At 39.5% G+C, this 12400-nt stretch overlaps 2 protein-coding genes across 2 annotated transcripts in view; one reads left to right on the plus strand and one right to left on the minus strand.

Annotated features, from left to right (window-relative positions):
- The first annotated feature begins 2590 nt into the window (after positions 1-2590).
- Positions 2591-10913, plus strand: si:ch1073-126c3.2 (uncharacterized protein LOC555816 homolog). The gene is made up of 6 exons (XM_017722748.2): positions 2591-2742; positions 2965-3047; positions 4641-4755; positions 4846-4958; positions 7896-8007; positions 10459-10913. The coding sequence occupies exons 1-6, from the start codon at positions 2697-2699 to the stop codon at positions 10632-10634; spliced, it is 645 nt and encodes a 214-aa protein (XP_017578237.1). The 5' UTR covers positions 2591-2696; the 3' UTR covers positions 10635-10913.
- ccdc172 (coiled-coil domain containing 172) overlaps positions 8021-12400 on the minus strand; it is a 39952-nt gene continuing 35572 nt past the window's right edge. Inside the window, exon 7 of the mRNA XM_017722747.1 lies at positions 8021-8138. Within this exon, the coding sequence (XP_017578236.1) occupies positions 8126-8138 (13 nt within the window). The 3' untranslated portion in view covers positions 8021-8125. The remainder of the gene's footprint in view (positions 8139-12400) is intronic.

Consider the following 12400-nt stretch of genomic DNA (forward strand, 5'->3'; position numbering starts at 1 on the left):
GCTGGAAAACAGGGTGTAAAGGGGTAGTAAACGGATGCCAAGTGTGATGTGATGCTGAACGCTTTATTTTATTCTATTTATATGAGTAGAGTGTAAAACTGAATCGGCTCTCCGATGACAATGGGGGTGCCATGGCCATCTGGATTCTTTTGTGACCTCCTGGACGAGTTGTCGATGTGCTCGTGGTGAAATTCTGGTAGGTGGGCCTCTCCTGGGAGGCTTCGCCACTGTTTTAAGCTCTCTCTTTCTGTAGATAATGGCTCTCACTGTGGTTCGCTGGAGTCCCAGAGCCTTAGCAATGGCTCTGTAAGCCTTTCCAGCCTGGTAGAGTTCAATGACTTCGTTTCACATCTGTTTTTAGACCTTCCACCCTGCTTCATATTACCAGACAGGTTCTATTTAAGTGATGTTTAGATCCTACAGGCCTGGCAGTAACCATGCCTGGGTGTGGCTAGTGAACGTCTTTAACTGGTTAATTTAGTAGCTAAGGGGGCATTTACTTTTGTCACATAGGGTTAGCATTTTTTCTTTAATGGATGAAATCCTATTTTAAAAACAGCGTTTTGTGTTTACTTGGGTTATCATCGTCTAATATTAAAAGCAGTTTAATGATCTGCAACATTCAAGTGTGACACACATGCAAAAATAGAAGAAATTGGCAGAGGGGCAAATACTTTTTCACAGCACTCTATGGCCTGTACATATTATATATGTAAGTGTCCATATGTAATTTGTTCCATATGCCAAGTACCTTTGTGGAATTATAATATGACCTGTATGTGTCATATAAATGTAAACAACACTAACCTTAAGTTGAACCTCAAAAACAAAAGGAAAAAGAAAATGGTTTTAAAAATTAAACACACACACACACACACACACACACACACACACACACACACACACACACACACACACACACACACACACGCTGTGTCTCTGGCAGGGCACTGCGTGTCCCTGACTGCGGTGACAGACAGAAATGCTCGGGAGAAGCCTCGCTGGGAGAGAAGCCCTGCCAAAAGAGTCAGCTCCTCCCCACCTGCCACTGTCAGACTAAGCCAAGACTCAGCAGAGCTTCATCCACCTACACACGCAGAAACACACACTCACACACGCGCACACACACAAGCAGCTGTCAGAAAACCAGAGGAACATTCACTCAGCCTGGGTTGAATTTCCACACACCAACAAAAACAGGATGCTGCATGATAGCTTCGGACAGTCTTGAGATCTTCAAGAGTGCAGTTTCTGCAGTGCTTTAACCTGACGGTCCACTTCAGAACAAACCACTAAATGTGCTTCTAGTCCTCACCCTCTTAACCCTTAACCTCAACCCCAGCCCTGACGCTAAACACTAAAGCAGGAGCTTGTCTCAGAAAGCAGGACTTCTTGCTCAGCCAGCTAATTTTAAGCTTAGTTCAATCTGACCCTGGATTTTTGGTGAAGCTTCATTTTGAGTGGTTCTTTCAGAGGAAATAAACACCCAACAGACTGTCAGTAACATGTCAAAAACATATGAGGGTTAGGATTAGGTTCAGGTTTTAGGTTAAGGTTGCAGGGTGTTGCAAGGCAAAATAGGAGGCCCATGTGTGTTTACTGGTGGTTTTGGATAGTAAACAAAAGTGTGGGCACGTGTCTCTACAGTGAACCGATTCAAATCAAACCACTCTGAATCAATCCGTACATTACAAGGACTGAATTATTTTGAAATGTTGTGAAGTTGGTGGAATTCCCCTCGAAATGGAGACCAGCTAAAGTTTCACAGGAATGTGTATCTATGACTCAGCGGAAAAACTAAAACAGCCAAGCTTCCGCTATCCTGACTACACGCCTGCCAGTCGTTTCAAGCTGTTTGTCTCTTTCCTTGAAACGAGCCACTTACTGTATGTAGCACTTCGTTCTGCTCAGCAGACTGAAGGTTTTTCCATAATGAAAGGCTGGTTATTTGAAGCTGTATTGAACCTGACAGCATTGCGGTGATGACTGTGCATGGCCTAGCAAAACTGACAGTCACACAAGTGAGGCTGGAAATGAGAGTTTTTCCTCATTTACCACATGATAGCTGGCAGCCCTAATTAAATCAACCACGTTCGAGCGTTTTTTTTTTCCAGGCTGAAGTTTCTTGAGTCCGGGTCAAGTCCAAGTCATTGTCTTGAATCCCCATCTCTGGCCTAAATCACCTCACACTCACCTCAAACTGTGTTTCGTCAAATAAACGGATTGATTATGCGGTTCCTGACACTGTACGGCACACAGTTCTCTCTAAAAACGGGCACACAGTGTAGCTAAAAACAGCACTACCAGCCATCCTGACAGCTTCATTTGCATGACACTAATAAGACTGTATTAGTTTTAGCTTCCTGAGCAAAACTAAAGAAGCAAACTTCAGACGCCAAAGATATCCCAGCTGACAGAGTACATTTGGTACATTGTGAAAACTGGGCTTCTCCTCAAGCTAATTATTTTTCTACTATTGTGAAATCACAACTCCTGTCAGCATCTGGTCAGAGTTTGCATGTGTTGTAATCAGGTCCACAAAGTAAACAAAGTCTTGCGTAATCACGTACAAATGGGTATGTCCAGTAAAAGAGTGCAAACACGCATACAGTGACCTAATAAACAGAACCGGAGGAGGCTATAAGCTGAAAAACTGCAGAAAACGACACTACAGTACAAGGACCACGACGGCCACTATGACCGCTATGAGGAGGCCTTTGGAATGGCTTTGTTTAATGCTAGGTAGGCTTCTTTGATTTATGTACCGAATTGAACGTCTACTTTTTCAATTTTTCACTATTTTGTAAGAAATTGCCACCGAATGTGACTGTAAGCCAAAAAAGAGCCGTGCATTCTGAGCGCATTCTGGCATGCAAAGGCTCTCAGGCAGCTGAATATCAAGGCAGTAAAACGCTCTTCACTTTGTGAAAACTGGATGATTGTTGTCGTGTGTGTTCTCTGAAGTGCTCGTCTCAGGTGGTGCTCAGACGATCAACTCAGACGGCTGCCCGGCCTGGTCTTCTGAGCCCGTCTTGGAAAAGCTGAAGGTAGAACTGTGCTTCAACAGACAGGCACTGCCACACATTCAATACCTTTCAACTGGACTTCAACCTTCAGAGGTCGCAGTTAGTGTCATGGATGATAAACGCATGCAAATGGGTGATTTTCCAGTTGAATGCAAAAGTTTAGGCACCCCTGGTCCAGTGACATAGGTTTGTTGATTTTCAAAGTCAAAGTACATTAAAACATCCTCACGCTTTAATCCTCGATCACTGTTCACTGCTGAATTTAACACTTTGGGGGAAAAATGAGTGGCCTGTGCCAAAGTTTTGTCACATTTTATGCTTTACGTCTTATTTTTTCCCCATTAGGTTCAATTCTTCAAAATACCTTGTGCACTAAAATTTGCAGAAAAATGCCATGTTTAAGTTTGTGTCCTGTAAAGGATGTGTGACTAAATTTAATATGTAATTATCTACAATCTAAAGAGATAACAACACACTCATCTGTAATATAAGTAAAATTGAATGGGTTTTTTTTTTAAAACGTTTATATGGTTAATGTGAAACAGGCAAATACACCACACACATACTCTATTTTCACTCTGCTGCTGCTAATTTATACAAATAAAATGTAAATTCACCAAACAAATCATCTCCTCTACTGTTTATTTTAATGGTTGTTACTGTTATTAATATGGTAAAATGCTGTATGTCAACAAACTAGTTGAACTAGTGAAACGGCTGAATTAAAATAAAAGGCAATGTTTTATTGAAAGAAATGAAATTCCTCTAATTTTACAATAATTGAATACACGGATTGATTAGCTGTTAATTAAATGGTTTTGTCTGCGAACCAAAATATTTACTGGTTTTTTTTTTGATGAAACAAAACTGTCACATTTTAGTCCTGTAAAACATAAAATTGTAAAATTGTTAGCAAGCACACTTTGTCTTCCCATGAAGAAATACAGGCACCTTAAACAGTAACACGTAATGTACAGGCTCACACTGTGGAATGAAAAGCTACACACCATGATTTTGTCATATAAGCTGAAAAAGTTGGACGAGCAGATGCGAACCTCTCATTACAGAATGTAAACTGAATAGTCTGTAATTCACTACCAATTACGCAATTACACAGTTATATTTCAATTAGATAGAAAAAAAAACTTTTTTTAGTTTTAAGGATTTTTAAGGAGTTTAAAGTTAACATGAATCATAAAACACATTTATCTTCCAAATCATGAAATATTTGTGGGTAAAACTGAGTGTTTTCTCTCGGTGGTAGGTTGGATTGCTGGGAGCGGGGGGATATTATTGGTCAGTATTGTTTTTCCCTGCCCGTTATAGCATGGTGAGGTAACCAAAAATCAGAAGGCGTTTGAGGACGGCAACATTTTTTGTTTTGGAATGAAAGTTTTTCAGGAAAACCAAAAAATATATATATTAAATGAGATGAGGAATCATGCTTGATATGACCTGAACAAGGTATTAAGATTTGAACTGAACTTTAAAGTTTGAACTATACAGTTTAGGGTCCATGTTCGCAGACACGCTGCTGTACACCGTTTATTAAATATTGCTGAAGCACAGTAGATGCTAAAGTTGTCCTCACCATTTCTTTCTTTTCAAAATCAGGTCTCGGATGAATGCTTTGAGTTGCTTGCTGACAAGTGGAATGACACTCAGACTGCAGCTATACTTGACAACCTGCGCCGGCTGACAGACGTTTTACAGAAACAGCAAAAAAAAGGTAAATAGAAATAAAGGCTGCTTCGGTTCTCTTTTCACAAACGTCCCCCTCTCACTTCTGAGTAATCTGTGGTGCTTCTCTGATCTGCAGAATGTAAAGAGGTCATGCCTGGTGACTGTCCTTTTCCAGTCATTCCCAGTAAAGGAGGACTGGTGTGTGTATCTGCGGAAACGAAGGTTTACTGCAAACCAATGTGCAATGAGGTATGAAAAAACATAATATTCATGAGCATGATTCCCACAGAACCCACACTGTACGACACATAAAAGCGAACACTCGCGGCAATGTGTCACCAGCACCCTCATGTGGACGCTGATAGAACTGAAATCCTAGAGTTTAGTAAAGAACATCATTTAAACTCTTAAACTTCAGGCTTTAATAAGACTTTGCTCTTAAAAGAACAGCTGTTTGTATTTAAAGAAATTGAAATGAACCAATTTATTATTTTTATCAATTTATATTTTATCAATTTATTATCAATTTTGGATTTTGAACTCTTTAAAGGCATTTAGTTTAATGTCAATACCTAAACTGCTGTTTTAATTCTTTCATTTCCTGATATATATATGTATATATATGTGTGTGTGTGTGTGTGTGTGTGTAATATTCAGAAAAAGAGGAAACTGTTGATTGCAGTTATTTACTGCTGTCTGTCTTACGCAGAAAAAATTTACAGTACAATACACCATTACTGTAAACAAACATTACAGTATAAGTGTTGTAAATACTAATTACAGTACCTATCTTATAACTCTGGTGCTGTAAACACTAATTACAGTACCTATCTTATAACTCTGGTGCTGTAAACACTAATTACAGTAAGTGTCTGATAATCCTGGTGCTGTAAACACTAATTACAGTAACTATCTTATAACTCTGGGGCTGTAAACACTAATTACAGTACCTATCTTATAACTCTGGTGCTGTAAACACTAATTACAGTAAGTGTCTGATAATCCTGGTGCTGTAAACACTAATTACAGTAACTATCTTATAACTCTGGTGCTGTAAACACTAATTACAGTAACTATCTTATAATCCTGGTGCTGTAAACACTAATTACAGTACCTATCTTATAACTCTGGTGCTGTAAACACTAATTACAGTAAGTGTCTGATAATCCTGGTGCTGTAAACACTAATTACAGTAACTATCTTATAACTCTGGTGCTGTAAACACTAATTACAGTAACTATCTTATAACTCTGGTGCTGTAAATACTAATTACAGTACCTATCTTATAACTCTGGTGCTGTAAACACTAATTACAGTAACTATCTTATAACTCTGGTGCTGTAGACACTAATTACAGTAAGTGTCTGATAATCCTGGTGCTGTAAACACTAATTACAGTAACTATCTGATAACTCTGGTGCTGTAAACACTAATTACAGTAAGTGTCTGATAATCCTGGTGCTGTAAACACTAATTACAGTAACTATCTCATAACTCTGGTGCTGTAAACACTAATTACAGTAAGTGTCTGATAATCCTGGTGCTGTAAACACTAATTACAGTAACTATCTTATAACTCTGGTGCTGTAGACACTAATTACAGTAAGTGTCTGATAATCCTGGTGCTGTAAACACTAATTACAGTAACTATCTGATAATCCTGGTGCTGTAAACACTAATTACAGTAACTATCTTATAATCCTGGTGCTGTAAACACTAATTACAGTAACTATCTTATAACTCTGGTGCTGTAAACACTAATTACAGTAACTATCTGATAATCCTGGTGCTGTAAACACTAATTACAGTAACTATCTGATAATCCTGGTGCTGTAAATACTAATTACAGTAACTATCTTATAACTCTGGTGCTGTAAACACTAATTACAGTAACTATCTGATAATCCTGGTGCTGTAAACACTAATTACAGTAACTATCTGATAATCCTGGTGCTGTAAACACTAATTACAGTAACTATCTGATAATCCTGGTGCTGTAAACACTACTTCCAGGAACTATCTGGCAACTCTGGCTCTGTAAATGGTAATTACAGTAACCATCTGGCAGCTTTTTCATTTCAACTTCTTCACTTTGGACTGAGAGCTATATAGATGGCTTATTTCTATATCTATGCACACACACACACACACACACACACACACACACACACAACAACAACAACAACACTGAGATATCAGATAAACTATTTTAAATTGATATGATTTATTATTCTACATCTATGGTAACTTATTTGCTGAGAAATCTGCTATGAAACTAGTATGAGGAATTAAAGTGAGGGCATCCCAGGGGTAACATCACTACTATTAGCAATATGTTGTTTAAGAAAAAGACAGAACAAGAATTATGCAATTATAAGTAAATAATTTTAATCCTACAAAACATTTCATACAAAATAATAAATAACAATAATGAAGCTGATAATGCATGTATAGGTTGGTCATTTCACAAAAAAACAATGCATTTACATACATATGATTACTGAACTTATGGCAATTTAGACCCGCCCACATGTTAAAGTGAGTGTGGAGTGCATCAGTGTTTCAGCCTGAACTGCTTTTGGAATGATGCACAACACAGGTAGATGATCAGAAAAGACTTAAAGTCTTAAAGGCACACTAACAGAAACAGACTGAGCCCTAAAGCCTCTTGAGGGGGGTCCAATCTTATCCACAGAGGGCTGGTGTGGCTGTGGGTTTTCACTCCAACAAAGCAGGAGGTCACCTGATGAAATGACCAACTGATTAAACAAGTAGAGTCAGGCGTGCTTCGGCTTGCTTGGACTGAAAACCTGCAGCCACACTGGCCCTTTGCAGATAAAACTGGACACAGGTCTTCATGTTAAGATCATCTTGACTGATAGACTGAGGTTCAAATCTTCTTTGTGCTAAGATGGTTTTGGGAAACCCAGCCCTGTGTATTTAATAGGGAGAAAGAGAAGTTGGAAAACCATAATGTGGAAAATGAATTATGACAGTGTTTGCTACAGAAAAGCCCACAGAGAACATAAGTGGACCTCAAGAACAAAACAATACTAGGAAAGCACAGGACACGTTCTCTTTAAAGGTACAAGAAAATAGGTTGTCTTTAAATGGGCAGACAGAACACTACTGTTATTAATATAACAGTTCTGTGAGTGTAAGCCAGGATTGTTTTGTATTCTCCAGGGCCAGGACTTCTCCTTTCTGAGGAGAACGAGGGTGTATGAAGAATGCAGTGCCACCACTAATAAGTGGACAACACAATACGTGGGTGGGAACAAGCTGGCCGTCTGTAACAGTAAGTGGCTTTCTGAACACGTCCATCCAGCCCACTCCTCTCTTCTTCTGCCAGAAGGTTTGTCATCAAAAGAAAGAACTATTCCTAAAGCCTCCACAGAGCAGGGGTGGTGCAGGGGTCACCTCCAAAACCTACAGTTTCCATAAACAAAAAAATTAATACAATTATTTTTTAAAATGTAGCTGGCTGAGTGACAAACTGCAACTAGACCACAGGCTGACTAACTAGTATACTACTACTACTACTACTACTACTACTACTACTAAGGCCAATCCCATTTCTCATTTTTACCCATACCCCTTATTTTCAAGTGTCTCCTTGCTCCTCGGAGTTACACTGGGTAGTGGTTGAAATCTTCCATATGAAATGGGACCCTCTAATAAAAAGAACATCACTTCATTAACAGCTACCAGCGCTGCTCTGTGGGCGACCCTGCCCATCTGCAGTGACAGCAGAGATGGGTGAAGTTCAGCTCCTCACTGTTGGGCTTTAGCTACGTTTAGGGATTCATTTGCCTTCAAAGGGAGGGGAGGGGGAGGGCAATTATTTATTATCACCCACCCCTAATTCTTCAGTGAAATGAAGCTGAAGGCAGCTATTCGCCATCTCCTTGTTCAAATTTTCCCATTCCACCTTAAATGGTGCAACAAAGCTCACGGACAATTTAAGGTTGAAGAGGAAATTTAGCTAGCTAGCTACCAAGACATCAGCATATTAGTGTGTTTGTTATGAAGAAAAGGACCATAATTACACATAGATTGAAACGACATTAAGCTAAGATAAAACAATGGTTACAGCAATTTTAGAATGGAGAAAACATTTGGTCTTCTTTGGTTTCTTTGGTCTCTCGCACAGCCATCTGTTTGGAATGTGCCTCTGAAAAAACTCCATTAGGACGGCCACATAGCCCTAACACCTCGCCCTGCCCCTCAAGAATTGGGACACCTTACCCCTAGACATGACCGCGCAAAACTGAGGGCTTAGGGCTAAGTGGTAAAGGCAAGAAGTGAAATGGGATTGGGCCGATGTCATGCTAATATCACATCTCCATAAACCTGATGAACAGTGACAGTGTCTGTTTGGCCTTGCGCTTCACTAGGTTCAGTTTCAGACAGCGAACATGACTAGCTCTCTGAAAAACATCAGGCGGTTTTCATACCTGGTTCACTTTCTAAAGTTCTCACCAAAGTTTTTGTAATACTGTATCTTTTTCACTTGTCTCAGATAGAGTCACACTGCAGCGGCACATACAAGTATGTGTTTGTTTATTGGACAGACATTTCGCTCTGTTACTTTCACATTTACCACCATAAAAACAGAACACAGAGACACTTCGTTGATGTGAATAACAATCAAAGGACTAATAATAAACCTGGTAAACCGATCAGCTCGCTGATGCTTGGCCAGAATTCATTCTGCGATCCATGTGCCAAAGTCGAAAGCACATCTTCACTGTTTATTGTTTGTCTGCTGTTATTAAAGAGGCTTGTGCCGCAACAACAGTGTAAATATAAAACATTAAAAAGAAGCTCAGTGCACCGAGGAAAGTGTACTCTGGTGTTGAATTCCTTCATTTGGTGTCAACCTTCATAAAAATGCATTTCTTCAGACAGCAGACTGAAGCACTCAGAAGTGTTTTGCTGGACCACCGTTTATGTATTTGCTACGGTCCTGAATATGAGTGGAGTTCACATGACCACGGGTTTATTAGACTGCATTCACATTACCAGGCTGAAGTGGCACAAATCTAATGTGAGTCAGATCTGGTGCTTTCAGAGCTGTGTGGACGCACAAATCTGAACTTTTTAAATCCGACCTGAACCACTTTCATGTGTTCCTAGCTCGGATAAGTATCCGATTTTGGGACATGAGACCTTAAAATCTGAAGCTCAGCCCGGAATTCATGTGTTTTTTCTCCTCTGCATGCACCATCAGAGTTACTCTGGCAGCAGCGCTACACAGAAGTTAAAGCCTGTAAATGGTGAAAAAGCAAAACATCTCACCTTTTCACCCTCGTCTCGTGCATGAGGGTCATTTCATGACAAGAGCTCATTCACATTAATGACCGATTTGAGTCAGTTATCTAAAGTGTGAAGCATCATGTTAAAGAGATCAGATCAGAGCAAAAAACTGATTTTAGCAATGAGGCTTATAATGTGAGCACAGACTTGGGAACCTGTTTCATTAGAATAACAATAAAACGTGACTGGGGCGTGACATAAATGACTATTTATGTTTTGGGTCCCTGATCTTAGATGGACTGCTTCATTTACATATCAAATACAATTACAACATTGAGATTGCATTGTTAAAGGAGAGGAACATATTAAATAGTGGAAAAAGCTAATTCATAGTATAACATTACAAAGTGAAACAGAAAATTTTTCTTCAGCTTTTACACCAACTTTAATAACTTCGGGCTTGTTTTCGTTTCTTTCCGTCACCCTGCAGAGTCTGACATCCAGATTTCAGGAGTTCCTTCAGCCTATTTCCCTAAAGACCAGGACTGTTTGAAGACCAAGAGCGAGCAGGCTCTAGAGAAGAAGGTCATCGAGACATTTGAGAAAGAGCTGAGAGATAACAACATCCAAGGCCAGTTCACACATAGCTGTCTCATATGTGGATAGCTAGTTGATGTATCTCGACCCCCAATGGAACTGAAGTATTCAATTTGACTGATTATTTCCAGTATGAATCTGCATTGCCTTTATATTGAATAGCCTTTTCCAGTGTGAAAGTAATAACCTCGAGGTGAGTCTAAATCACACAGACGTTCCTGACAGAACAGTAAAAACTGCTACATACAGCAAACATTAAATATGTCTTTCTGGCTTATTCAGAGACTCTTTCATTGTGTTAACAGCTAAATGGTCAATATTCTGTCCTCAATAAAATACCTAAACTGACAGGCTTCAATCATTTTCAGCGATAGCAGTTCAAACATAAAAAAAAACAAAAACATCTGAAGTAAAGAACACGCCATTCGAATATCTTACTTGCTAACATAACATTGAAATCCCCATTAAGTTGGTGGTGGCAAAACAGGTAAACGAAAGCATTTGAAGCAAATCACAAGGCTTTTGCATTAAGCACTGCTGTGTAGCGACATGCGTGGCACAGGCTTAAACTTCATGACTACCTGGCTCACATAGAACATACATGTTCTCTCTATACTGTAATCTGCTGAACTAACTGCTGTTGAGTTCTCCAATAAATCACAGTGGTTACACCCCTCGCCTCACCCCTTCTACCGAGAGCACTAATGAGAGCAGTGGTAGTGATCAGAGTATAAAATCAACATCAGAATTTCACCTTTTCTTCAAATGACAGGGTAAATGCCTTCCCAACCATTAGATCTTACTGAGCACTTCAGTGAAAATAATCATATCATCCTAATTTTTATCTTAAAATGACTGGAATGTGAGTCTTTGCTATTGTGTTTGAGCCAATCAGCTGCATTATGAGGCAGGGTGGAGCTAAATAGCCCTATTTGGATTATAGCAATTCAGTATGTTCAGTCTTATAGTTTGACACCTTTACAATCACTCATGTGTGACCAAAGGTGTGTGAAAACATTTGGCTAGTCCTGTAGTTGCAGTGTGCTCAATATCTCATAAAAAGTAGGCTTTGTTTATCAAACCTCAGCTGGTGGAACTTAAAAATGCAACTAATTATTGGGCTTGATTAATTAGGCATAGGCCAACTCGCAGATCAACCAGCCAGTCCAGATGCAAGCTAGCCTTACATCTTTGACCATCTGACTGTATTTCATGAAGTGACAACCTGTGATCTTCAGGAGAAAACTCCTGCTCCAGATTATTCCATTTCTTTTCTATAATCTCAAGTCTTTTATTCACTTAAATATCACCAGGAATCACATTCTTTAATGATACTTGGAAAAATGTATTAACGCTCCTCTCAGAATGTGATATAAGAAAAAAAAATTGCAACACCTATACATATACATCACGCATAACATTCTGACAATGGCGCATTGTCCATTTTATCAGCTCCACTTACTGTAGAGCTGCACTTTGTAGTTCTACAGTTACAGACTGTAGTCCATCTGTTTCTCTGATACTTTGTTAGACCCCTTTTATCCTGTTCTTCAGTGGTCAGGGCCCACATGGACCCTCACAGAGCAGGTATTATTTAAGAAGCGGATCATTCTCAGCACTGCAGTAACACTGACGTGGTGGTGGTGTGTTGTGCTGGTACGAGTGGATCAGACGCAGCAGTGCTGCTGGAGTTTTTAAACACTGTGTCCACTCCCTGTGCACTCTATTAGACACTCCTACCTTGTCAATCCACCTTGTAGATGTAAAGTTAGAGACTTTCCTGTTCTTCAGTGGTCAGGTCCCCCATGGACCCTCACAGAACAGGTATTATTTGG

This window comes from Pygocentrus nattereri, chromosome 5 (assembly GCF_015220715.1).
Source record: "Pygocentrus nattereri isolate fPygNat1 chromosome 5, fPygNat1.pri, whole genome shotgun sequence".
Classification (NCBI taxonomy): Eukaryota; Metazoa; Chordata; class Actinopteri; order Characiformes; family Serrasalmidae; genus Pygocentrus; species Pygocentrus nattereri.